Here is a 27,910-nt window from a genome sequence, read left to right as displayed (position 1 = left end):
TGTACATTATCACGAATCTGGATCTTGAACCCAGGTACTGGATTCAATATGGGATGTGGGCATCCCGAACAGCATCTTAACCACTGCAGCAAATACCGCCCATATGCGGGTACATTTTAAAAATACCAAACAGGTATGAAAATAATAATGATGATGATGAATAAGAGTTGAGACCTTCCATTGAGAAATATTTATAAATCCATGCACATTCGTTAGTCTAGAAAATGTAACTATCTGTACCAAATGAGTAGGATACACATTTTTATTCCTTATATATTTTATGCACAAGATGTCAATGAACAAGGACCAAATTATATTTTGGAAGATTGATCATAAGAGTTCTTAAGGGTGGGAAATATTTTAGCACATTTTCTGCTAAGAATTGTATACATTAAACTCCTTTGTAAAATCATAATATTTGATCTTGACAGCTTTGCTTTAGTAATGAGGTCTGTCTCTTCCTCAAATAATGATTCACTAAGTTGTTAAAGTATAAGAGGTTGAGAGTATTTTCTCTTGATGTAAACATATTCCTTAATCATCACTGAAAATCCAGCAAAGGACAACTCCAAGAACAATTATGAGTGATGCATTTACAGTCTCGCTCTGAGACTGAAATTCCTGGGTGGGACTGGGCAGAGACCAGGGACTCATTTCCGCAGTAGCATTCTCTGAGGCCCAGATGGCCTTGGCTTAACCCAAGGATAGAGAATAAATAGAATTTCTAAATTTGTTTCTCTAGATATTTAGGTTATTCTGAAGCCAATTCAGCATTGTTGCAGGGTTTCTGGACTTCACCATGCCTCATGCATCAGCCACAGATAGCACCACTGTTGACTACTGAGCAACCCAACTTTCTCTAGACCAAATTACTCACTGCCTGGCCCAGGGTGGACTGTAGGGTGATGTTCTGTGACCTGGGTGTCCTTGGTTTGGGGAGTCCCCTGGAAAAGGTGGCTGAAGAACATGCTACCCTTCACAACCATCCGTTTCTCAAGGGACTTGTTCCCAGTTACAGCAGATGCTACATCTGAGAGTGTCTCTTTTCAGTTGTATGGATGACATGAAGGCAGCCAAAGGAAATAATCAGCAGATGAGGGTCTGAAAGGAAAATCATCCTTCCAACTCAGAGCTTTTGGCTCAATTAATATGTTCCCATATGCAAGTGGGCCAATGTTCAACCTCAGGCTATTCTCTTCTGCTATTGTTTTGTGCTGCCTAGTTCTAAAAGTGCTCATGTTGCTAACATTATTACCTTTGCCATTTGAATACTTCTTTAATAAAGTGTCTGGTATGAAATAAAACAAAATTAAAGGTTAGCTATTGTAGAAATATCTTCTTTGAAATGTTTTTCATAATAATATCACTTCTTCCTGAAAGGAAGAGGCAATGCTAATGAGTCCACAGAAATTTTAGCCTCTCCATGTTTGCTACAAAACAACATCCAGCAACTGTTAGAGTCACTGGAATAGACCAAGTACTGCAAATACGGCTATTAGTGTTCACTGTTACATGAAAGGTCAAGGGAATTTCATAGAGTGTGATGCATCTTCAGTCAAAAACATGCTGCAAAGAACCAAAAGACTCTTTCTCTACATATAGTTGTAGAGTAAATACTGTGCTAGTCATATATAAACTCATCTGTGTCTGCACATTGTGTTTGTATTGTTATCTCAATTTTCTTACCTCTAAAATGGAGAGATTTGGGCTAGATCATTAATATTCTTTTTTACTTTAATTTTTGAATACATCATATATCCCAATAAAAAGGAAGGAGGTTGCTATGGTCAAATTGGATAATTATGATGTTTACATGCCCAGTGAGCTTTCCTTTCTATTGGGATGCCTTCTGTTCCTTCAATCTAAGTGACATTTACAAGCAGTATGTTGATTTTCCACATTTTGTTTCCAGGGATAGTTGGAGTATTTCTCCAATCATGTCCATTCACTTATTAATCATCTGCAGGCAGGAGTAGAAAGATGTATGAGAATTGTTTTTGCCTTCCTAAAGCTTACAGTCTAAGAGAGAGCATAGGACACATAGGGAGACATTAAAGCCATCTTCAACTCAGTGCACACATGGTGAGGTTTCCCCCTAGGCATAGTGTTGTCTGAGCTCAGAATACAGGCAGACCACACTCAGACAGAATGAACAGTTAAGTCCCAACACAAAGTGGTACATATTGGAGGTGATACATCAAATTACAATGGTCTGATCATTACACATTATACGCAAATATTTAAATGTCACACCATACCCCCATATGTAAGTACCATTACTATGTATCAACTAAAAATAAAAATTTATAATCAAAATAACCATAAGGCTTCTTAGAGTCAGGAAGACTTGAATTGACCTTGAAAGATGAGTAAGATTCTGGAGACTTCCCACTATTTTAGAGGAAGGATTGGGGCCAGGAAGAAGATACTATGTATTGTTTAATAACAACAAACTACATTGTTTATGCAGAGGATTTGGGATTATGCACTTGGAAAGACAGATTTGAGCTGGGTTTGGGGGGATCTTGAATGTCTGAACTCAAAGTTAACTTGTCAGATGGGAAGGAGCCATGGCTTGTTCATGAATAGTTGATACTTGCACACAGGGAGAGCTAGAAAAATCTTCTAGAGGCAGGGATATAGTTCATAATGTAAGTTAGGTGCAGGCATACATATTTTAGGCAAAGCCAGATCTATTATGCAAGTTATAGAAGTTAAGAGTGGAAACAAAAGAGATTAATTTATCCATTAAATCAACATTTATTGAGCACATTGTTTATTTAACACCATCATAATTTTGGCCATATCTAATTCCACTGGCATTATTGTTTACTTAATATTAGTTAATATTTTTAATTAATATTTTTTTGCAAGTAGATTCCCACTTAAGGACATCTCTTTTAATTATCAGCTCCATTTGTCTTGCCATTTGAGATTGGAATTAGCCATAAAAATAAGACGAAGGAAACCTTTTGGTCACTTTCTGTTAGGTTGGTGTCCTTTCCGATGGCTGCTTAGAGGAAAGAGAAACACATGTTAAAGGAGTCTTAACAATAAACCATCGAGGCCAACATTGTGGCGCAGTGGGTTAAACCATACAGCATCCAATACTAGAGCAGTGATTTAAGACCCAGATACTCCCCTTATAATCCAGCTCACTGCTAATGCACCTGGGAAAGCAGTAGCAGATGACCTGAGTACTTGGGCCCCTGCCACCCATGGGGAAGATCCAGGTGGAATTCCTAGCTCTTGGCCTTGGCCCTGCCTAGCCCTGACTGTTGCAGTCATTTGGGGAGTGAGCTAGCAAACAGAAGATCTCTTTCTCTCTCTCCCTACCACCCACCCACCCCAAAACCCCACCCAACCATTCAAATAAATACTTAGAAAAACAAAGCATCAATTAATGGAAATTTTTATGCTTTGACTAAAAGGATGGAGACACAGTTGACCAAAAAATAATGGTGTCACTATGCAATTCAATGCCAGGTTATTTCCTGTAGTAGCTCCTGTGCTAAGAACTAGAAAGCCAAGGATGAGCTTCAAACTGCTCTCCCAGAGTTTAGTTGAGTACAGAGTCATGCAAGTACACAAACAAATACTACATAAAGCAAGAAGAAAATATCAGTATGCTACAGACAATTTAGGATTCCGTTGGGCAATTGAGAGATTGAGGAGTTCCTCATAGACTTCCCCCTCAGCTCATTATTACTTGGAAATTAAATCCTCATTCTAGAATTTAATTTAATTCAATTCCCACTTCATATCTGTGAGCTGCTTCCCTCCCTTTGCTGAAAACAAGCATAAAAACTCACTTCTATTTTCTGAGAAAATTGAATGAAAGAGGAGAGGGTGCATTTCTTAGGCTGAGAAACGATGTGCAAATACAGTGGGGATGTCCCACGTAGACAGCAAAATGTTGTCAGGTGTGATGATCTGGGAGCCTGTAGGTCAGGTGCCAGATCCTTCTCTGGGTAGTGTTTCTCACTGAGATGAAGCAATCTCCTAGAACAGCTCAGAATCACATGTCTGCAGTTGGAAGCCGCTGCATCCACACGTCAGCTAAAATAGAGTATTACAAAAACCAGTGACAGTCACACATGAGTTTTATTGAAAATGAGAGGCAAATGAGAGGCAAGGTAACCGATCAGCCACTGATAGGGACCAACACTCCTTACCAGAATGCGGCCCTCAACAGAGGGTTACACGGTTTTTTATAGTATTCTGTCTACTAGGGCTCATAATTTCTAACCAAGCCCTTAGTATGCAGTGAACAATAAAAAGGAAAACCAGAATATGGTTGTAAGATAACAGTTAACAATAACAAACCCAATAACAGATCCAAGATTTGGTTGTAAGATAACAGTGAAAGACACCTTTCTGTCAACCTAGTTCCTGGGAATTTGGGCCCACATAGTTTCACAAGATACACCCTTAGCCATTAGCAAGCAAAGCTAATATGTCGAGAAGCAAGAGATCTGCAGTTAGCTTTTAGCCGCACTCATTCCATTTTGATTCTGATTCTACAAAGCAAGGAGACAATTTGCCCTAGGCAACCAACTCAGAAGTTTGTTTGTGTGGTTCCCTATTTGTAGTTTTGGGAGATGATAATGCTTATTATAGAAGAACAGTAAACTGAGAACAAAGTAGAAAGTGTGCTGACACTAAATGTAACCTGGGTCATCCCACAGTAAACAGAGAGATGCCTAGAAGGAAGCACAGAAGATAGGCATTGAAGACAATGGCAGAGCCTAACTGGTTTTGGACAAAGCTTGTGTAAAAGGTGAACAAGAAATGGGGTGTGGAGGCTGGCGCGGTGGCACAGTAGGTTAATCCTCCACCTGCGGTGCCAGCATCCCATATGGACACCAGTTCTAATCTTGGCTGCTCCTCTTCCAATCAAGCTACTTGCTGTGGACTGGGAAAGCAGTAGAAGATCGCCCAAATGCTTGGGCCCCTGCACCTGCATGGGAGACTTGGAAGAAGAACCTGGCTCCTGGCTTCGGATCGGTGCAGCTCTGGCCGTTGCAGCCAATTGGGGAGTGAACCAGAGGATGGAAGACGTTTCTGTCTCTCCCTCTCAGTCTGTAACTCTAACTCTCAAATAAATAAAATAAATCTTTAAAAAAAAGAAAAATAAAATAAATGGGAGTGGAAGAACAGTTGCATTTTCTCATTTTTTTTAAGATTTATTTATTTATTTGAAAGTCAGAGTCACAAAGAGAGAAGGAGAGGCAGAGGGAGAGAGAGAGAGGTCTTCCATCCGCTGTTTCACTCCCCAAATAGCCACAATGGCTGGTACTATGCCGATGCAAAGCCAGGAGCCAGGAGTTTCTTCTAGGTCTTCCATGTGGGTGCAGGGGCCTGAGAACTTGGGCCATCCTCTACTGCTTTCCCAGGCTACAGCATGGAGCTGGATCGGAAGAGGAGCAGCTGGGACTAGAAATGGCACCGGTATAGGATGCCGGCACTGCAGGTGGCAGCTTTACCCACCACACCACAGCGCCGGCTGGACAGTTGCATTTTCAAGGATGAGTAGGAATTAATAGGCAGGGAGGGGTACTAAGCAGACTAAGTTAAAACCATCCACAGTGGCATAAAGAACAGGAAATCAGGGTGGGAAAATAAAACTTCAAGTTGCTTTGATGGTTAGAGCTGAGACTTGATGGAGCCGTGGGGAGATGATAGGGATGAGGCAAGAGGGTGTTTCCAGCAAGGCCCTGCAGGACTGAGCAGGCTATGCAAAAGTTCTAAGTTCTAATTTGAAGGGAATAGAGACAGCTATTCCAGTGAAGGGACGCAATCAGAGCTGGAGATTGGAAAGATCACCCTGGACTGGTAGAGGAAGTTGCTAGGGGCCCGTGAATGCACTGTCTTTTATACCATTTCAGCGTGTCTTTCTCCTTGCCCTTTTGTTGTTATCTGTACCCACAAACCAAGTAAGCGACATCCAAAGGCAGAACCTTGTTACATGAAACTCCCACATTGGAGGAAATAACTTTCTGAGGTTAAATTCCTATTTCTTCTAACCAGCTCCATTGAACCTCACACCATGGTGTGTGTACCCTCCTGTTTCCTAAAGGCATAAGATTCTTGTTTTATAAGTTTTGAATATCCACTCACCTTTCTTTTTAGGCCATGTTAGTGATTCAACAAGTTGGTGGACATTTTCCCTCTGCTTCTGTTTTACTCATTAGCTATTTATTGAGCACTCACACTGTGTCTATCATTGGACTATTTGTTGAACAAACAAGCCTTATAAGGGGTTCTCATTTTGAAGGAAAGAGAAAACAGTGTACAAGTGTTTACTCTCCAGCAAATAAATGCTTATACGTGCTAATAACCTGATTTTTCCAAGGTCCTGCTGCCCAGTGATACTGGGGAGGGCTCCATGAATCTTCTGCAGAACAATGTCCAGTGTTAGTACAGATAGAATTGTTGTTAAGTTCCTTCAAACTTCAAGAAACTCAAGGAGAGACTAACTCTGTGCCAGTGACAGCTTCCTTCCTTGCCCCTCATTCCAACTCTTCGATGAGCTCAGGAGTATAGAAGTGGATTTCCTCAGTGCAACCCCCATTAACCACAAGTCTAGTCTTAGACTGTGATTGCTCCCCACCGGGAGTATAAATTTGTATTTATACTTGCAAACATTTTTCTTGGGGCAGGCATCTTGGGGCAGATGCCACCTGGAACATCTGCATCTCATATCAGAGTGCCTGCATTTGATCCTCAGCTCTGCCCCTAATTCTAGCTTCCTGATAATGCCCACCCAGGGAAGCAGCACGTGATGACTCAAGCACTTCAGTCCCTGACGTGCCCGTGGGAGACCTGAATTGAGTTCTCAGCTCCCAGCTTCTGCCTGGCCTAGCCCCAGCTGTTGTGGGCATTGTTGTTACTGTTTGATTTTTGCACATATGCAGTGACTCGAAGCAATTCTCCTGTTCCAAGCAAAAACAAATCTTGATAGAAAATTTAAGTTAAATCATTGTACAGCAACTTCTTCATCTGATGGACACAGAATACTGATCATGTGTAAAACAGGTGATTTAGCTACTAGCCATATGCAAAGGATCTTAGCAGAATTCTTGCCATTTATAGATCTCCCTTTCCCCAAATATGACCAGAGGAATGATAAACAGATAGATAGATAGATAGATAGACAGACAGACAGATAGACATAGAGAAATGATTTCCAAGCTCACATAAAACATGAAGTTTTCCCCTTTCTAGTTAAAGATGTGAGCACTGTAATGCAGCTAGACTGAGGTCAAGGAAATTGGAAGAATATTTTCCTGAAATCTGACGAGGCCTCGCATCCGGTGTAAATAGAATAAGTAGGAAGAGAACAACCAAGTTTTTAATCTTGCTTCCCCCTTCCAACAAGTTTCAAGACAGAAATTAACCATTTTCTTTCAAGCAACATCCTTTTAACATTTCCATGCTGTTGGAAACCACCTCTCATCCACCTCACATGCTTAGTTGTCAAACTGGCCATATGTGTTAGCATCAACATAGGTGCCCCTGCTCAGATACACTACACTGGAATCCTAGGCTGCCCATTTATCTGGCTGGAGGATGAAACTTATAATCCTACTTTAATGGACATATGTCTCAACCTAGTTTCAGACAGAGGAAGCAACGCCTCTCAGTGGTCAGAGAAAAGCTGCCATGGACAGTGTGTGGATTCTGGGTGAAATACCAGTGTCAACTGCTCACCAGATGTTGCCTGATGAAGTATTTATTGTGGGTTTGTTCCATCTCCTTATTTCATTCACTTAGCCTGCTTGTCTTTACTTCTAATTGTAGCATAGGAGGCCTCCCTGAACAATGGGAGTTGTCCCCCATGCCAACAAAACAGATGGTGAACAGAAGTGGCCATGTGGAAACTGAAACTCCAGGTTAAGCTCAAAGGTGTGTAGACAGAAAAGCATTTCTCGAGGAGGAGTGCATAAATTCTGCAAGGTTTCTAATACATTTTATTTTACAGTGACTGTCTAAAAGTGTAGATTATGTAAATAGTCAGCACGTGTGTATGTTTCTGGAATATGTAAATAGTCTCCATGGTTTCCATTCTTGTTTTATTGTATAATAATAGTAGTAGATGAATGTTTCCACTTGATATCAGAATACATGACTTTTTTATTATGCTTATGTTAAAATATATTTAATTTAAAGTATATTCCTTGACGGCACATCAGTGATAGGAAAGTGATGGGACTGCTACACAGTTTGACATCAGCTTGCCCTGCTGAGTTGGGCTGTACACAATTTATGCAGCCATATGCTGTAGCCTGGGTGACATCCCATCACAATGTTGAATGACAAGGATGAAATTTGTCATCAACAGTGTAGTGGTGCATAATGTGAGCTCTGGGGTCTGAATTCCTGTATTAACTGTGAATAAATTACTTAACTTCTCTGACTCTCATTTTCCTCCTCTGGGAAAGAAGCTAATGAGTCCATCCTTTATAGGATTACTGTAACAATTAAGTAGAATAAAATATGTAAAACACTTGGGATAGGATTTGGCACAAAGACATACAAGGGTACTTTAAACATTCATGGACAGTGGAATTTAAAAATAAATTTATTTTTGTGTAGAAAAATTTTGAAACCCATGTGCAGTTTTTCAAAATATATATTTTCCATGAATTTTTGGAATGACCTCTCATATCTATTTTCCTGATATTGTATAGATTATAATAATGAGCGTAAATTTTACTGAACTTCTTCTTTAAGCCAAAATTTTTGTAAATTTTTTCAATGCCTCTGCATCAGCAAAATGTTTATAAAAGACTGCCTACTATAAGTGTGTCACCCTATTTTTTTTCCCATACCAAAATACCTGTGGCTAAATACTTTATAAAGAAAATAGATTTATTTAGCTCAAAGCTTTGGAGGCTAGGGGTCCAAAATCAGGCAATCTCATCTGGTTGGCCTCTAGTGAGGGCCTTTGATGGATGGCATCACAGTGGCAGGAGCAGATGCAGAAGAAAGCACATGGCAAGACAGAAAGACCCACAGACATAAAAAATAGCCTGGTACAGTAGTTCTCAAAGTGTGGTTCCTGCATCAGCATCAGCAGGGAGGGGTGGGCATTTGGCACAGCAGTTATGACATCATTTGGTATGCCCACATCCCATATCAGAGTGCGAGGGCTGGAGTCCCAGCTCCACTTCTGACTGCAGATTCCTGCTAATGCACACCCTGGGAGACAGCAGTGATTTCACAAATAGTTGGGTTCACATTGGAGATCCATATTGAGTTCCTGTTTCAGATTGGCCCAGCTCAGCTATTGTAGACATTTGGGGAGTGAACTAGTAGATGGGCAATCTCTCTCTCTCTCTCTCTCTCTCTCTCTCTCTCTCTAGCTTTCTCTGTGTATTTGTGTCTGCCTTCCAAATAAATAAAAAAATAAAAAATAAATAAAAATCAAGTAAGAAGCATTTGGTAAAAATTTGATTTGATAAAAATCAAAAAGAAGCACTGCCAGGGTATTCGTTAGGGGTGCAAATTCTTGATAACTATCCCAAAACTCTGAGGTTGGATTCAGGAATAGGTACTTTAAAAAGCCCTCCAGCCGATTCTGATGCTGGCTCAAGTTTGAGAACTGCTAGTATAGTCAATTGATGGTATCAAGTGAAGGGAAAATATACATTAACAAACAATTTATGTTTTTCATAATACATATGTAAGTATCAGAACATATATAGATTTGCTATTTGTAACTTGTTTCCATGAAGTTGTTCACAAGGTTATGTGTGTGTAATATATATATATATATATATATATATATATATATATATATAGTTGGAAAGATATAAATGGCTAAGGGAGCTATGAGGAAAGTAGAGTAAAAATAGAACAAATGTAAAATCATTACTATTTTGCTGTAAATTTCCCAACAGACTTCCTGGTAGTGTAGCTAGTAGTAGTCTGCTGCTGTGGAAACACATTAATTATACAAGAGTAACAGGACCAATAAGACCAAAGCAGGTATTAACACACTGCTTTGTGATACTAGACCTGAGAGGGATTTCTCCTGGGCACCTCATTCAGGAGTCACTTTTGGCAAGGGTAGATGACATCTCAAACATAGAAATTGTGTCAAACATACAGCTATTTCATATAGTTCTCTTGCATAGATCAGTGGCTTAATGTCTAAGAGCAGATGGGAACCTAGTAAAAGGGCCAAGTAATGAGATCAAGGTTGCAGCTGTCAGATAATCTGGCTAACATCTGGTAAGTATCATCAAAGACCTTATCAGAGGTAGAAGAATCCAGAGAAGAAATGAAATGCTTAGATTTGAACAAAATGTAGAACAGGCATTGCACACCTTTTTTTTTTTTTTTTTTTTTTTTTTTTTTTTTTTTTGACAGGCAGAGTTAGACAGTGAGAGAGAGAGAGACAGATAGAAAGGTCTTCCTTTTTCCGTTGGTTCACCCCCCCAATTGGCTGCTATGGATGGCGTGTTGCAGCCAGCGCACTTCGCAGATCCAAAGCCAGGAGCCAGGTGCTTCCTCCTGGTCTCCCATGCAGGAGCAGGGCCCAAGCACTTGGGCCATCCTCCACTGCCTTCCCCAGGCCACAGCAGAGAGCTCGACTGGAAGAAGAGCAACCGGGACAGTGCCCCGACCGGGACTAGAACCTGGAGTGCCGGCGCGGCAGGCAGAGGATTAGCCTAGTGAGCCGCGGCGCCAGCCGCATTGCGCGCCATTCTAACACCTCATTTTTGAAGAATGGGCTGCTCTGAACTTTCTGCACCTCCAAAATGAAATGTCCCAGCACTCTTAATTTTGCATCTTCTAGACTTGTTTTCTCAAACCTTCTTTCTTGGTGTGTTACTTTGCCAAAGGTACTGTTCAATCTGTTCTCTCTTATAGCATTCTCTGATTGTTTACATGTATATGATTTATTTCCTCAACCTGATTCTAAACTAGATAAGGCTTATTATTTCCATGTTTCCTTTAGCCAGGAAATATTTTGAGAAGAGGATATATTTATATCTACTTGTGAAGGAGGAATATGAATTTGCTCAAATGGAAGTGGGTATTTTAGAGAGCATGAAGCCCACAGGCATTGGATAACATGACATGGAGAAGAACACAAGGAGTCCAGTCTTACTGGACTATAAGATGGAAGAGGTGAAGGAACAGGATACAAGGCTGTCAGTCCGATGCCCAACCATGAAGCTTCTCACTTTGGGTCATGGTCAAACGTCTAGATTATATGGTACAGGTGTAGGGAATCTGAGAAGAATTTAAAGCTAAAGAATAACATGACAAAATAACAAAGACTACATTACAAATTGTACTGTTATCATTGTGGAAAGGCTGTGTATGTGGCATGTGTGTGTGTGTTAGTGGTAATTAGAACAGTTATTATGACATAGTGGTTTATGGAATGGTGCATTCAAAATTTACTAAGTGTAGGATCCCAGAGACATTACTTAATCTTTAAAAGACTATTTTCTTATATAATAGTCCACCTCATCCCCCTATCTGTGGTTTTGTTTTCCATGGCCTCAGTTACCAGCAGTCAATTGCAGTCTGAAAATTTTAAATGGAAATTTCCTGAAATAAACAACTCAAAAGTTTTAAGTTGCATGCCATTCTGAGTAATATGATGAAATCTCACACCCTCCCACCCCATCCCACTTAAGAGATTAATCATCCTTTGGTCCAGTATATCCACACTGTATATGCTACTCACCTAGGAGTCACATAGCATTGGTTATCAGATGGACTGCCTGTATTGCAGTCATTTTGTTCAAGAAACCTTTGTTTTACTTAACAATGGCACCAAAACACAAGAATAGTGATGCTGACAATTCAGATATGCCACAAAGAAGCTAAAAAGCACTTCCTTTAAAATATGAAAATTCTCCTTAGTCAAGAAAGAATAAAATCATATGCTGAAATTGCTAAAATCTGCATTATTGTTGCTGCTAATTTAATTTATAAATTAAATTTTATCATAGAAATATGTTATTAGGATAAAAACATAGTATATATAGTTTCAGGCATCCACCTGGGGTTTTAGAACATATTCTCTTTGAATTGGAGAGAAGGCACTACTGTAACCCTACCTACAGGGGTATTTCAGAATAAAATGACATCATTCTGTTTGAAGTGGCCAACCTGTGCCTGATGTACAAAGGGTCTTCAAAAAATTCATGGCAAATGCACATAATGAAAAAACTATGCATGAATGTCACAAAATTTTTGCACCAAATAAACTTAGCTTTTAATTTCATTTTTCCATGAACATTTTGAAGTCTCCTTCAGGTGCCTAAAAATGTTTGCTATTATTATTATTACAAGAACCAGGGAGACCATTTCTTTTAAATTCATATAGTGTTTACTATAATTCTTTTCCAACCAGGTTATCATAGATGAGAAATAATGAGTGGGTTCAAGTGCTTGAAGTAGCTGGAACAGAAGTGGGATGCCCACAATACCTTCCCAACTCAGCTTGGGAATAAAGCTACAATCAGACACAGAGAATTTGTCACAGCACCCATCCCATCCCAGTGACACTCAGCAGCCTCTTTATGGAAAGACAAGAGGATTGTGGCACCTGTCCTTGGTTTATAGTGTCTGGAGTGGACGAGGCAGAAGGAGCACAGAGCAATGGAGCTGAGGGTACTAACAACAGAATGTTTGACCAACTGTGTCTCCAAGGCTAGCAAGAGTGGAAGTGAGGCCACAGGGGTTGATAGAACTAGGGAAGAGGAAGGAGATGAGGGACCCATGAGTGGAAATAAAGATCATAAGACTTGTCAGAAAGCAGGGAAGGTAAATGGATGAGAAAACTGAGTTGGAAAGCTGAGAGTGGAATATTAAAGAATCCTCAATTCTGGAGTGGGTATTTAGCCTTGTGGTTCATGGAGCTGGCGCTGTGGCATAGCAGGTAAAGCCACTGCCTGTGGTGCCATCATCCCATGTAGGTACTGGTTCAAGTCCCAGCTGCTCCACTTCCAGTTCAGCTGTATGCTATGGCTTGGAAAAGCAGTAGAAGATGACCCAAGTGCTTGGGCCCCTGCACCCAAATGGGAGATCCAGAAGAAGCTCCAGGCTCCTGGCTTTAGATCAGCCTAGCTCCAGCCTTTGCAGCTATTTGGGGAGTGAATCAGCAGATAGAAGACTCTCTTTTACTCTCTCTCTTTCTCTCCCTCTCTCTCCCTCCCTCCTTCCCTCTGCCTCTCTGTCATTCTGCCTTTCAAATAATAATTAATAAATCATTGAAAAACACACATTTCCCATATAGGAGTACCTGGGTTAGATACCTGGTCCTATCTCCTGACTCCAGCTCCCCACCCCTCCCAAGACCATGGGAACCCAAGTGACTGGGTTCCTGCTACCCATGTGAAAGACTTAAACTGAGTTCCTGGTTCTCAGTTTCAGTCCAACCCAGCTCCAGCTGTTGTGGGCGCATGGAAGGAGAATCAGTGGAGGGGTGATATCTCTCTCCCCACTCTCCTTCTCCCTCTTCCTCTCTCTCTGTCTCTCTGCTTCTCAAACAAGCAAAAATTTAAGGAATATAAAAAATAAAATGATGGGAAATCCCATCCCATGCCAAGAGACAGCAAAGCCTCTGTCAGTAACTCCTAAAATGTAACTTGAGATTAATTAGTGAAATATACCTTTAAAAGGACAAAAAAATCCTCAGTTCTTTTTTACAGTGTCCAGTGGACCAACCTTATATAAATAATAGTCATTCAGTAAATAGCTATTGAATCAAACTCATATTGTAGTGATTGGATTTGTCTTCATGCCTGGTACATTAAGAGTGTGTTGACTGATGCCTTGTCAGTCAAAAGTTTAATCCAGGGACTTTAATCCAGAAACAATGAATGACATATATTCTTCTCTACCACAGCAATTGTGTTTTTCAAATGTTTATGGGAGATAAATTTGTTCCTTTAAAATTCAAGATTGGGTGCAGAGTCGTCAGGAGAATAAAAACTGGTTACAAAATGAAAAATGTTAAAGAGTGATGAATAAGAGAAAGGCAATGATTGAAGAATTACAAATATAATTCCCATTAACAGCAACACTGCAGAGGCTGGGGAAGGTCAAACTCATCTGCAGAAAAACACACCACAGATGCTGAAAACAGCTGGTCACAGACACTGCCCTTCTCACCCTCTGTGTGCTGTCTGAACACCTATCTCATACGGGAAACCCCTGAGAGAAGTTTGGAAAAGCATGAGTGTACAAGCTGAAGGAGTGTGCATAGTTTGCTGGAGTCAATAAATACTTAAAGTGGAATAAACCATGTGAAGATCCCTTAGCCAGTTCTGATGAGCTACTCTGAGACCCACTCACATTTGGCCCTGCTGAGACCTACTCCGCATTGGCACTGGTTCCATTATGTGTGTGGTGATCCCAGCGTGGGAGCAGAGTCCCCTTTCCAGGGATGAGTAAGCTGCTGTCCTTGCCTCGTTCTGCCACAGATGACACAGGGTCTCAGCAGCTCTGTCAGGGAACCAGGCCTGGCTAGATTTAGAAGGTTGGGAGGCAGCTTCTGCATGATTCCTTGGGGCTCTGTGGGTATTAAATTGACTCTTCTCCTTTCTCCACACATGCTTGTACTCTCTCTGCAGGGAGTGTGGTTTCTGCTGCCCCACCCCCCCACACCCCCCTCCCTGTCACACAAGCATGCAACTGTGGCTTCCCATGGTGCCAGTGTGGTCCCTTCTTTGACTTGACCTTACAGATTAGGCTCCCAGGGTTCCTATGGTTCTAGCAGCATTCCCACTTAAACTTTCTGGAGTGAGCAGTTCATTAGCTCAGTTAAGACTCTGCATAGATGACCCTGAGTGTGGTGTTTAAACCTGGCTCAGTAAGCTCAGAGACTGTGCTGATTGTCTTCAACAGTCCCAGTCAGGACCTTGTCTGTAGATACTTTCGATGGAGAATAAATTCCCAAAAGCAAATATTCGCTCACCACAAGCACTTTTTGGGTCTCAGTACTCAACAGAGTAGACATGTAATGGCAGACTTGGTAAGAAAAGCAACAGCATTTAAAAGAAGGGAATTTGTAAGAGAAAACGTGAGTCAGGTACAAATATGTATATATAATCTGGCTGTGAAGCAAGTTGTCTAGAATGTGCCAGAACGTGTTCACAAGACTCTTCAGCTCATTATGGGGATGTCGACAAAAATAACTTGGTTTTCATCAGGAGCTATTTTCCACTGCTTCCTTTCAAGTTGTATTACTATGTGATTTTAATTATTGTTTTTGTGTTTTCCCATCTATTAAAAAATTTTGTTTACTGATTTTTTTTTTAATTTGAGACACAGAGACAGAGCAGACAGGTAAAGAAAGCCACACAAACAGGGAGAGCTCCCATCCTCTGGTTCACTCCCCAGTGCCCACAATGGCTGGGCCTGGGTGGGGCCAAAGTCAGGAGCCAGAAAATTAGTCCAGGTCTCCTATGGAGGTGGCAGGAACCTAATCACTTTGGCAGGAACATCATCACTGCCTCTCAGGGTCTGCATTAGCCAGAAGCTCTAATGAGGAATAGAGCCTGGCCCCACAGCCAGCCAGGTCTCCAATGTGGGATGTGAGTATCCCAACCCTGCTAGGTTAAACCCCCACCCCTATTTTCCCATTTTATGTCATGGTTGTATTTTTTATTGACATCAAATAATTGTACTTATCTATGGGATACAATGTGATAAGTGCACACTTATAAATAATGTGTAATGGCCAAATGAGGGTAATTAGTATTTCCAGCTACTTAAACTAAGCATTTCTTTTTGTTGGGAATGTTTAAACTCTTCTCTAGTTCTTTATAAAATATGTAATAGATTACTGTTGACTATAGCCACTCTACTATGCTGCAATACACTAGAAATTATTCCTCTTCTCTAACTGTATTTGGAACTCATTATCCAGCCTCTCTCCAAATGCATTCCCAGTCGCTGGTAACCACTATTCTACTCTCTTCTTACATGAGCTCAACCTTTTCAGTTTCCACCTATGAATGCGAACATGCAGTATTTGTCTTTCTGTGTATTGTGGCTATCTTTCTACTCCAGCTTTCTTCTGTTGTCATTATATATTTCTCCTAGATTAATCAGTGGCTTGCAAGTTTTTCTCTTTTTTTCTAGCGGATATTGACGGGTTTTGCTGCTCTCTGTGAATATTTTGCAGACAGTAATTATATCTCTGCAGGTTAGAGTAGCCCTCCACCCACAGTGCCCCCTAGAAGACTGCTGGCCATGGCTGGACAAGGTAAACACATTGTCTTAGCTGACTCCCAGAATACATCTGTAGGCTTAACTGAAAAAAAATCAGTCATCTTCTTAAAATACAAATGAGAACAATTCATTGGGGAACACCTCTCCAAAGTCCCACAGAGTTATGACAGCCATTTTCTACAAATTCAAGATAAAGTTGTTAAATTTTATTATGTACTGCCTAGATTTTCTATTTATAAAGTTCTCTAAGTTCTGAGGCTGATACTGTGGCACAGTGGGTTAAGCCACCACCTACAGGGCCAGCATCCCATATGGGTGCCAATTCAAGGCTCCTCTGCCCCACTTCTGATCCAGCTCCCAGTTCCCTGCAAATGCACCTGGGAAAACAGTAGAAGATGGCCCAAGCCCCTGGGCCCCTGCCACCCACATGGCAGACCTGGGAGAATCTCCTGGCTCCTGGCTTTGGCCTGGCCCAGCTCCATTCGTTGCAGACATTTGGGAAGTAAACAAGTAGACAGAAGATATTCTCTCTCTCTGTCTCTCTCTCTCTCTCTCTCTCTCTCTCTCTCTCTCTTTGCCTTCCAAATAAATAAATATCATTTAAAATTCTCTAAGTTTTAAGGCATTTTACTGAACCAGCCATAAGTACACACTAATATTATTGATGGCTTCTTAGCCATTTCCCAGGGAGCCACCCTCTACATCTGTATTCTCAAAAACTGTTATGAGGAACAGATGTTGGTATAGCAGTTAATACACCACCTGAGATACCTACATCCCATGTCAAAGTGTCCTCCTAATTCTAGTTTCCTGCTGGTAAACACTCTTGGAGGCAGTAATGATGGCTCAAGTAGTTGTGTCCCTGCCACCCACACTGGAGACTGAGATGGAGTTCCCAGCTCCTGACTCTGGCTTGGCCAAGCCCCTGCTGTTGCAGGCATTGGAGGAGTAAGCCAATGGATAGGAATTCATTCTCTCTCCCTTGCTGTCACTCTCACTCTCACTCTCCTTTGCTCTCTCCTGCCATATCAAATAAACAAACACTTTTAAATGTTATGAAACCATTTTTTAAAAGCTTCGTATGGAGAAAAAGGTGATTGTTATTGTGCTGCCTACTGTAACTACAGTGGAGGATTGAGTTGCTGTTTCATTTTGGGTTTTTGTGTTATGCCGTGTCTTTTGAAAGGGAAGTTCCTCTAAAGGGATTTTTTCCAGGAGCGGATTCACAAAAAATATCAAACTGTACCTGCTTAGGGCAGCAATTAATGTTGCTGAAAAGCCAAAACACATTGTGAAGCTATAGCTTAGCATTGTACTTTGAGGATGTAATTGGTATATTTCAAGCTGAATTTATTCAGTGGTGATTTTTAATAGTATTTGTATGATTTTTAATATACAACACATGAAAACCTTCAGTAGGGAAGCCTAACCTAGTGGGGGAGAAAGGGGAATCTAGTTACCCTTTGCAGCTACAAACTCAGAAGGTCAGAATATATCTAAGATGTGGTCTTTGAGCAATGATAATTCACATTCTTACAGTTAGCTTTTCTGTTTACATTTACCCTAAAATGCCATGGTTTCATTTTTTAGTAACATATTAATCAGAGCCTTTCCTTGTTTAAAAAACCATTATTTACTATCAACTGCCTGTGGAGATTCATATAGTTTATCATTCTCACACTCAATAGAATCAGGAATTAGATGTGGAAAATACTAATGAAAGATGCAGTACAGAGACTTTTTTTCTTTCTAGAAAATGTACCACATGTGTTTTCAGACTGTGATGGGAACAGAGCCGTGTGGACAGATCTGAATGTCACTTCACAGCTGGCCAGGCCATTGTTACTGTTTTCAGGGGTGTTCCTTCCTCATTTTCAGTCTTCATCCATGAACTGCCTCAGAAAGAATTGGTGACTTTTAGACTTCGTCACCCCTCTTCATCCCTAAACCTCTTGTCTAAAGACAGCCAGAGAAAACTGTATTGCACCTAGCACCACGCCACTGTTTACTTAAATCCCTCTAATGGAGAACAGCTCCTGCAAAGATAAGTACTGCATCCGAGCATGCCTGATAATTGCACCCTGGCTACCCCCCTTTCTAAGGGTAGATTTAGATGCAAGTGTCAGAAGACACAATGACAGGACAAAAATAATAGTAGTGGAGACAAAATAAAGATACTTTTCCTGTTACACAAATAAGAAAATGCAAAGGTACCTGGCTGTGCTGATGTGGCATCCCACAGTGGCCAGGGCCTTTCTCTTGTGCTTCTGCCACCCCCAGATATCCAGCCCTCACATCTGATTCCAACCAGGGAGTGGATACATTAATGTATGTCCTTTCCTTTAAAGATCTTCTCCAGAAATTGTGCATGCCATCTTCAATTACATCTCATTACCCAGAATTGGTCACCTATGCACTTCTAGGGAGACTGGGATATGTAATCACTATTTGTAACTACTTTACTTTTTTTTAAGATTTGTTGTATTTATTTGAAAGACAGAGTTAGAAAGAGAGCGCGCGCGTGCTCGCGCATGCGCACGAGAGAGAGGTCTTCCATCCACTGGTTCACTCCCCAAATGGCCGCAACAGCCAGAGCTGAGCCAATCCCAAGCCAGGAACCAGGACCTTCTTCTGGGTCTCCCATGTGGGTGCAGGAGCCCAAGGACTTGGGCCATCCTCCGCTGCTTTCCCAAGCACATTACCAGGGAGCTGAATTGGAATGGGGCAATCAGGGCTCAAACCAGCAAGCATATGGAATGCCGGCACTGCAGGCCAAAGCTTTAGCCCACTGCTCCACAGCACCAACTCCCTACTTCACACTTTTTGACAAGAGAACCTTTTATCTCTTTCCATGCGACTGCTATAACTTGGCGTGGGCACATTGCAGGCCAAGGGAGGGAAGCCAAAATAGTAGTTTGGCCCTGAAAAGACTCATGGAGGTTTCCTCTTCCTGGTATCTCCCCAAACCAGAACATAGTGCTCCCTGTTCTCTGGGCAGGGTCCTCCACGATGTTATTTCCAAAGCAAACTGTGATTGCTCACCTGTCAGCCTTCACTGAATAAAGTGGGGAAGGACCTTCAGATGGCTGTTTTCTCTGCACGTAAAGAAGAATCAAGAACACAAGCTCTAAATAAAGACACACAGAGAAATCAAAGTGAAATATGGACTTGCCAGCTTTGCAAGGCTATTTCCCCCTTGTCAGCATCTTCTAACATGTGGCTTGTTTGTTTCCTTGGGTCTAATAAATTATCTACCTAGAGAATTGCCTTTACAGTACTTGATCATTCTTGCTTTAGTCATCATGTACAGCAATGCTTTTGCTCCAGGTGTAGGAATGCTATAAAAAGAGTATGCATCTCACACTCTGAGCTCATCTCATGGTCACTCATAAAGCCAACAAATCCTTCAAGCCAAAATCGCAGACATATGATCTGATGATAAAATTAAACTTAGAAGAAAAACAAAACATAATTTTGAAGTCGTGGTGAACAAGAAAAATCAGAGATAATCACTGTAGTCATAGAAACTCTCAAGAAGGCAAGTTGACCACACTCCATATTCTTGCTCAAAGAGCAAGGCATGAAAGGCAATTTCCCTTTCTATTATCAGATGTCATTATGGCCACTTGAAATCTAATTCAGGGGCTAGCAGCTTCCTTCTCCAGGAATTCATGAAATAAGTAGAAATATTTCCTTTTTGCGTGGCTAGGTCATGTCTCTCTGAGCACATCTTAAGCCCTTGAGCCATTAGGGACTTGCTGAATGCATTTGGTCACCTTTGCAGCATCCAGTACTGGACCATGCACACGAGACACGCTCAGTTAATGCTTCCTACTGATGCTGTTGGTCACACAACCGGTGAGAGTCGGTGGTACCCATGGATGCCACTTATCCACATTAGTTATGACTGGGAAAAAGTTAACAGAGACAAATGTCTTAGAATTTGAGGGGTAAAAAAGACTATGGCAAGAGGGAAATAAAGAATAAGACAAGAAATATCAAAATGTCCTTGGTAGGTGCCACCAGCAATTATCTAGCCATTGTCAAAACATTTGAAATTTTGATCATCTGCCCTTGCTCACCAGGTGAGCATCAAATGTGTTGCTTTGTTTCATCAAATCAATTGATCTATTTTCTTTTTAAAAGGATGAGAGCATTAAGATTTTCTATGGAAAAGGCTAGCATATTGAATCACTTACATGGTCTTGATCAGAAGGACAGATTTGACATTTGGAAATGTTTATGATTATTTATTGCCATTTTTATGACCATATTGGCCCATATCATAGAGAAAAAGTAGTAAGATCCCAATATCCCTTTACAAAAGAGTAAAGAAGGAGGAAAGTTAAATTATTTATTCTTCATGCGATTTGTTATTCTAAAAAAAAAAATGGTTCTTATCAGTATGTTGAAAACAGCCTACTTAAATTTTAGTAAAATCACGGTTATAGGTTTAACTTACAGAAATTATCATTGGTTACATCATTTAAAAATGACTTAAAAAGGCTCTTCATTTGCTCTACTTCTCCTCAGGTAACATCATCTTACAAGAAATGCTGCTCACTTGCTAAAGATAATTAAATATTGAGTACTTAATTAAAATTATCTGCATTTGAGTAAATATGTATAATTCACATTTTCAGCTCTTGTTAGTTTCACATTTTATTTATATTTTTAGGTAAAGGTTTATTTATTTGAAAAGCAGAGTGACAGAGTGATAGAGGGAGAGACAGAGAAAGAAATCATCATTCTGCCAGTTCATTCCCCAAATGGCTGCAATAACCAGTGCTGGGCCAGATGGAAGCCAGGAACCATGTGGGTGACAAGGGTCCAAATACTTGGGCCATTTTCTGTTGCTTCCCCAGGCACATTAGCAGGGGGTTGGATTAGAAGCATAGTAGCCAAACTCAAACCAGCCCTCCAGTGTGGGATGCTGGCATCACAAGCAGCTATTTCACCTATTTGCCACAATGCCAGCCCCTTCACATTTTATTTAGTATAAAATGTCTAACGAAGACCAGCTGCTTTACAAGGAAAGCACTATCTCATTATTTTATATACTGAGATTCTATTACATGTAACAAGAATTTTTATGTGACTATAATCCTACTGGAATATGGTAGTATTTTTTTTTAATTTTTAAATCCACATTTGAAAGACAAAAATATCTAGGACCAGCATTCTGGCACAGCAGGTTAAGCTACCACCTATGACACCAACATCCCTTACAAACACCAGTTTAAGTCCCAGATGCTCTATTTCCAATCCAGCTCCGTGCTAATATGCCTGGGAAAAGCAGCAGAAGATGGCCTGAGTACCTTGGCCCCTGCTACTGACATGGGAGACCCTAATGGAGTTCCAAGCTCCTGTCTTCAGTCTGATTTAGTCCAGTTCTGGTGTCTGTGGCCATTTAGGGAGTGAACCAGTGAGTGGAAGATATCTCTCTCTCTCTCTCTCTCTCTCTCTTTCTCTCTCCCCCCCTCCCTCCCTCCCTCCCTCCCTTCTTTCCTCTCTCTAACTCTGCCTTTCAAACAAATAAAATAAATCTTTACTTTGCTCAAAACATGTATTTGACCTTCTTAATATGTCCTTGCCACAGACTACTCTTAGGATCATAACATACAAAGAAGGCTCTCTCTCTCCCAACCACCTCTCTCTCCTGTTGTGGCCTCCTGTCTATGCATCTTATGGTCAACAAACCAGGAAAACTCCCCAGACATGAACTTTCAGAAAAGTAGAAGGCATTGTAGGGAGTAAGAAGTCAAAAGCTACTTGATGCATAAGAAATGTTTACCTGCTTGCCTCCTGCCCAGCTCTGAAAACCTCTGGTCCCTGGGATGTCCCTGAAATGTTTCTTCTTGATTCTCCAGCATCCTTCCTTGTCCCTGGCCCTTCCCTTACCAGAGTCATGCTTTCACTAAACAGATACCTCTTGGATCCCATAATGGACCACATTGGGAAATGTTGCATCAGTGCATTAAATCATTGAGTAAATATTTTTTTTTTGACAGGCAGAGTTAGACAGTGAGAGAGAGAGAGAGAGAGAGAGAGAAAGGTCTTCCTTCCGTTGGTTCACCCCCCAAACGGCTGCTATGGCAGGCGCTGCACTGATCCGAAGCCAGGAGCCACGTGCTTCCTCCTGGTCTCCCATGCAGGGCCATCCTCCACTGCCTTCCTGGGCCACAGCAGAGAGCTGGACTGGAAGAGGAGCAACTGGGACAGAATCCGGCACCCCAACCGGGACTAGAACGGAGGTGCTGGCACCACAGGCGGAGGAGTAGCCTAGTGAGCCACAGCACCGGCCTCACTGAGTAAATATTTATTGTGTTCCCACCATCATAGTGATGAATCTTTGCTAGACACTGGATGTATGAAACGTAATCCCTGCTCTCAAGGAGCTTGTAACTTAGTAGACCAATTTCAAGAGACTCCAACCAATGATTAAAATTGTCAGTAGTCCTGCATGATTAATCCAGAAACTGAGGACCAAAAAGAAGGGAGCTGTATTAAACATGGATAGGGGTTGTCAACATTGTCAGTGTTGTCATGAGCTCCCAGGGGCAGTGTGTCCCATCAAATAGACAAGACCTGACCTCTTGAAGGTCCATGTCTTTCTTCATTAGGCTAGGTGTGGGTGTTTTATTTTTTTTAATTAAACTTTTATCTGTCTCACCTTGAATATTTGAAATTACATGTGTGATATTTTGGCAAGTTGCATTAGCTTTTCAAGATGACTTTTAATATGACAATTTTTGGACTTATAGGAAGCATTTTTACAAAATCAAGCTGTAGGTAGGAACTTGATCAGCTACAGAAAAACACACTGTATTGGAGTTAAAAAAAAAAAAATACTTTGCTCCTTAGGACCATGATGTCAATCGCTCATGCTTGAGGAAGACCTAACCTCAGGTGTGAACCAGGTTCACCCCATGGAAGCCGCAGGAGTGACCCTGAGGCTGAGCTGCCCATTGAGCCCTGAGTCCTGTACTCATGTCCTCTGAACCTTTCCAAGGGCCTTTCTTTTGGCCATTGCGTATGAACATTTAACTAGAAACTTTAAACCAGGAAGTGGAGATGACATGATACTAAAATTAGCCCAATCAAGCCTCTTTATTCTTCATCTGCTCTGGGTTTGCTTAAAGGAAGCTCTTGACCCTTGGATGCCAGAAATAGATGGTCGTGTTTCATTTGTGTCTCTGGTTTACTTGCCACATCTTTGCTTCTTTCCACCTTGACTAACTTGGGGTGGGGGTGTCTTTTGACTGCTGTCATTGTAACTATAGAATTCCAAAGGAAAAGCACATGACACAGATATAAAGATGCACCCTAAAGAAAGAAAGTGCCAGTGGTTTCTTTTAGTCCTCAAGTGTTTTTGCGCCTATTTATGGAGTGCTCACATGGCTGGCTCAGCGCTGGGCAGAGAGGGCAGTAGACAAGACCATGAGGTGGTCCAGCCTGCAAGGAATCTCAGCTGGAAAAGAGAGCCTGGTGTGGATGATTCTGTAGGTTCTGGAGAGTGGTGGAAGAACAAGAGGGAAGCTAATTCTCTAGGCTGCCCTGAGCCCTGTGGGTCTGCTGTCTTTACAGTTAACATTGGTTAAAAGTAAAACCAGGGAAGCCAGAGAAAGGTACCTTCAGTTACTGAAATCATGGAGGGAGGAATTACTCATTCAATTCTGAAAAAGTTTTGTACTTTCTAGTGTTCTTTCCCCAGTATCCTAGCTATTATCCCTACCACCTCCCCACTGATGCTTTGAAAAATTGATGGCACTTTCCCAACAATCATTCAAGATACTAACAGGGACTGGGAATACAAGGTCAGAGAACAGTATCTGTTGTATACCCCAAGGATGTGTTAACCATTGCCCCTTCTTCTTCGTTCCCTCAGGTCTTCGCCCGAAAGGGGTCTGGAACCTAACCACGGGGTGTCCATGACCCCAGTGGCTGCTTCCCGGCAGCAATGAAAGGGTTATCGGGCAACCGCAGCCATCACCACGGGGTCACCTGCGATTCTGCTGCCTGCGACTCTCTGTCCCACCATTCGGACCGCAAACCCTACCTGCTGAGCCCAGTGGAGCACCACCCTGCCGACCACCCCTACTACACGCAGCGCAACTCCTTCCAGGCCGAGTGCGTGGGCCCCTTCAGCGACCCGCTGGCCAGCAGCACCTTCCCGCGCAGGCACTACACGTCGCAGCAGGAGTTGAAGGACGAGTGCGCCCTGGTGCCCCGCACGCTGGCCACCAAGGCGAACCGCATCCCCGCCAACCTGCTGGACCAATTCGAGAGGCAGCTGCCGCTGGGCCGCGATGGCTACCACACGCTGCAGTACAAGCGCACGGCCGTGGAGCACCGCAGCGACAGCCCCGGCCGCATCCGGCACCTGGTGCACTCAGTCCAGAAGCTCTTCACCAAGTCGCACTCGCTGGAGGGGCCGTCCAAGGGCAGCGTCAACGGGGGCAAGGCCAGCCCCGACGAGACGCAGACCGTGCGGTACAGCAAGCGCAGCAAAAGCAAGGAGCGGCGCACCGAGCCCAAGGCCCGGTCCACCACCTCCCCGGGCTGGTGGAGCTCCGATGACAACCTCGACAGCGATATGTGCATCTACCATGCGCCCTCGGGGGTGATGACCATGGGCAGGTGTCCCGACCGCTCCACCTCGCAGTACTTCATGGAGGCTTACAACACCATCAGCGAGCAGGCCGTGAAGGCCTCCCGGAGCAACAATGACGTCAAGTGCTCCACCTGCGCCAACCTACCGGTCCATCTGGACGCGCCACTGCTGAAGAAGAGCGCCTGGTCCTCCACGCTCACAGTGAGCCGCGCCCGGGAGGTTTACCAGAAGGCCTCGGTGAACGTGGACCAGGCCATGGTGAAATCTGCGTCATGTCAACAAGAGCGCTCCTGCCAATACCTGCAGGTACCATTTATGTCGGGGGAAGGATGCTTGGGAGGCCTACCTGATCTTGTTCTGTGGGCTTTTTTCCTGTGTTTTACAGCCTTAGCTCTTCTCTGAATCATCTGTGTGAACCTGGGCACATTATTTAGCATTTCTGTGGCTACGTGCTCCTGTCAGGAAAATGAAAGGGAACAAATGCTACCAACTACATCCAGTTACCCTAAGAGACCAGAGCCTACCCTCCTACGTAAAGACAAAAGTTCTTCCTGTTCTGTGTTCCTTTTTTGTGAGGGATCATGAGATAGAAGAAAGGAGAGGCTATGCAGAATTCTAAAATAAATCCACCTTTTTAAAATGTAAATGATGGGGGTGGTCTAACAGTTAAAACACCTGCTTCCCTGAGTGCAAGTCCCAGCTCTAGCTTCCTGTTAACGCAGACCCTGGGATGCAGTGGTCATGGCTTAAGTAGCTGAGTTCCTGACAAATTCTTGGGAGACCCGGATTGAGTTCCCATCTCCCAGCTTCAGCCTGGCCCAGCATTTGGGGAGTAAACCAGCAGATGGGATCTCTCTCTCTCTCTCTCTCTCTCTCTCTTCTCTCTCTCTCCTCTCTCTCTCTCTTTCTCTCTCTCCTCTCTCTCTCTCTCTTTCTCTCTGCCCCTCAAGTAAATACTTTTTATGGAAGCAATCTTTGAAAAAACAAACAGTGATCTTTGAAATTTTGGAAGGCATTTAATTCTATCAGGGTTTATTTTTAAAGTGTAAAATTATGACTGAAGCTGTTGATTTGGGAAAATCAACGTGGGTCTTCATGACTGCAATGGTCATCACCATCCCCAGCATTCACCACGCCCCCAGGGAGCGCCCCTTCCCATCCCAGTGCGTAGTGAACCAGAATGATGCCCTGGGCCCTGAGGAGATGGAGGAGGAGATGGAACCAGTTAGGGCACCTGACAAGCACAGCTGCAGAGCCTGGGACAGCAAAGAGGAGGAAGGGGGAAGACTCAGTGCAGTAGAATGTAATTAGTGTCAGTGCCGAGTCCTACACATGTATAGACTGCACCAGGCTGCTCTCCCCTCCACAGGCCCACACATGTACAGATAGACGCCAGCAGGCTGCTCTCCCCTCCACAGCCCCGCATGTCTCTCCCATTGTCCTCCAGTTCACTCTGCACTCAGATTTCACCTGAATAGAAATATTCTGGGCTGGGGGCACTGCCCAAAACGCAGCCTTCCACAAGAATGACCTTCACTTTTATCTTTTTCCGAGTATCTTTTTTCACTGTTCCCTTCTGTTATCCCCATCTTAAAACAAAAACAAAACCTGTTTCTAGTGGACTGTAAGTGTATGATGTAATCTTTTTCCCTTCACAAAAAAAAAAAAAAAAAAAAAAAAAAAAAAGTTCTTCCACTAAGGACCTCTTTTTGCTGTCTTTGAACTCCTAACAAATCTGGCTCCTGTGGGAGTGCCTCCCCTCTGAAAGTCCTCTAGGCTGGCAGTCCAAAGGCTATGACAGTGGCAGAGTCCATGCCCCCAAGTTCAGAAGAAGTCATTAATGTGTGGATAATTTTTACAAATAACATACAATTATATGGTCAGTATTTCCCACCAAAGGTGTTATTGCCTAATTTACTGCAAGATTGCCACAACTATTAACAATTTTAGAACTAAAGGGAATATCTAGCCCACCTAGAATATTGAAAAGTAGACTCAAAGTAAAGACTTAGCAGGTTATACTATCAGCATGTGGCAGTGGTGGGGCTAGAACCCAAATCTTAATTTATAGATGTGACCAGTGTGAAGCTTGCAACAGAAGGCTTTAAAAGTCTTCAAGCAAGAAACCTTACCCACCACTGAAAGTAAAGTATTCCCATAAGGAATCCTATCTGGAAAAAAAGGGTGGATAAAGGCACAGAAAGCCTAGAATAGAACATATTCTCTGTGTTCAATGACTAGTGACAAAAACAAAATTTTTAATCCTGTATTTTCATAAGTAGTGGTAAGGTTGGATGAGTAGAATTAGATTAAGGAAGGATGTTGTACATGATCCAGCATCAGCTTTGTTTATAAAGAATGCTTTCATTATGCTCACCTAGTTGCCTGCATTCTTCCTACCTTAAATTCATTTTTCTTTCCTTTTGTCTTCTCCTCTTGTCCTTTTTTCCCCATACTTTTTGAAGTAACAAGTCTCCAGTAGTGGTGAAAAGTGGAAACTCAGAGTAAGGAAAAAAAAAGGGAACAGTACTCATTGTAAACTCTACTGATTGCCAGATGCTATGGCAAGCATTTCACATAATTATTCCATTTAATTTTCATAATAATTCTCAGTTCTTACAAGAGAATACTTAGAAATATCAGGTGACGGAAAGTCCCGTGGCCTGTATGTTGCAGAGCGGACTGTTACACTGAATCCACTTGATGACAAGGCCACACTCTCCCTCTTATGCCCCAGCATAACCCTTGAAATGAGGGCATGAGAAACGGTGAGTGAGAAAAAAATAAAATCTTTAAACTAAACATTGCTATTAAAAGTTCTTCACTTAAAATGAGGATGACATATTGCAGATTTAAGTATGGGATTTTGTAGAACAGCATTATTGGAGCTCATGTATCAAAGATTTGGAAATTCTGTTTTCAAACTACCTTCTTTAAGCCACTTTTTATTTTTAATGAAACAGTTGAGGCCTAAAGAAATATGTTTAAAAAAAAAAAGTAAAATATAACAAATGCCTTTCCAAATCTCACCCAGCTAGAAAAATAAAATATTAATTTTAGTGGATCAGTCATATACCTTCCTCAATC

General features: G+C 42.1%; 1 protein-coding gene across 12 annotated transcripts in view; it reads left to right on the top strand.

Annotated features, from left to right (window-relative positions):
* DLGAP1 (DLG associated protein 1) overlaps window positions 1–27,910 on the top strand; it is a 1,071,624-nt gene that overhangs the window by 638,856 nt on the left and 404,858 nt on the right. For all 12 annotated transcript variants that reach the window (XM_070050435.1, XM_070050436.1, XM_070050434.1 and 9 more), the window contains one exon: window positions 24,098–25,129. In XM_070050435.1, the coding sequence (XP_069906536.1) occupies window positions 24,170–25,129 (960 nt within the window). In that variant the 5' untranslated portion in view covers window positions 24,098–24,169. The remainder of the gene's footprint in view (window positions 1–24,097; window positions 25,130–27,910) is intronic.

The sequence above is a fragment of the Oryctolagus cuniculus genome, chromosome 10 (assembly GCF_964237555.1).
Source record: "Oryctolagus cuniculus chromosome 10, mOryCun1.1, whole genome shotgun sequence".
NCBI classification, from domain to species: domain Eukaryota; kingdom Metazoa; phylum Chordata; class Mammalia; order Lagomorpha; family Leporidae; genus Oryctolagus; species Oryctolagus cuniculus.
The sequence above is the reverse complement of the archived record's forward strand: the minus strand, read 5'-3'. Positions and strand labels throughout refer to the sequence as shown.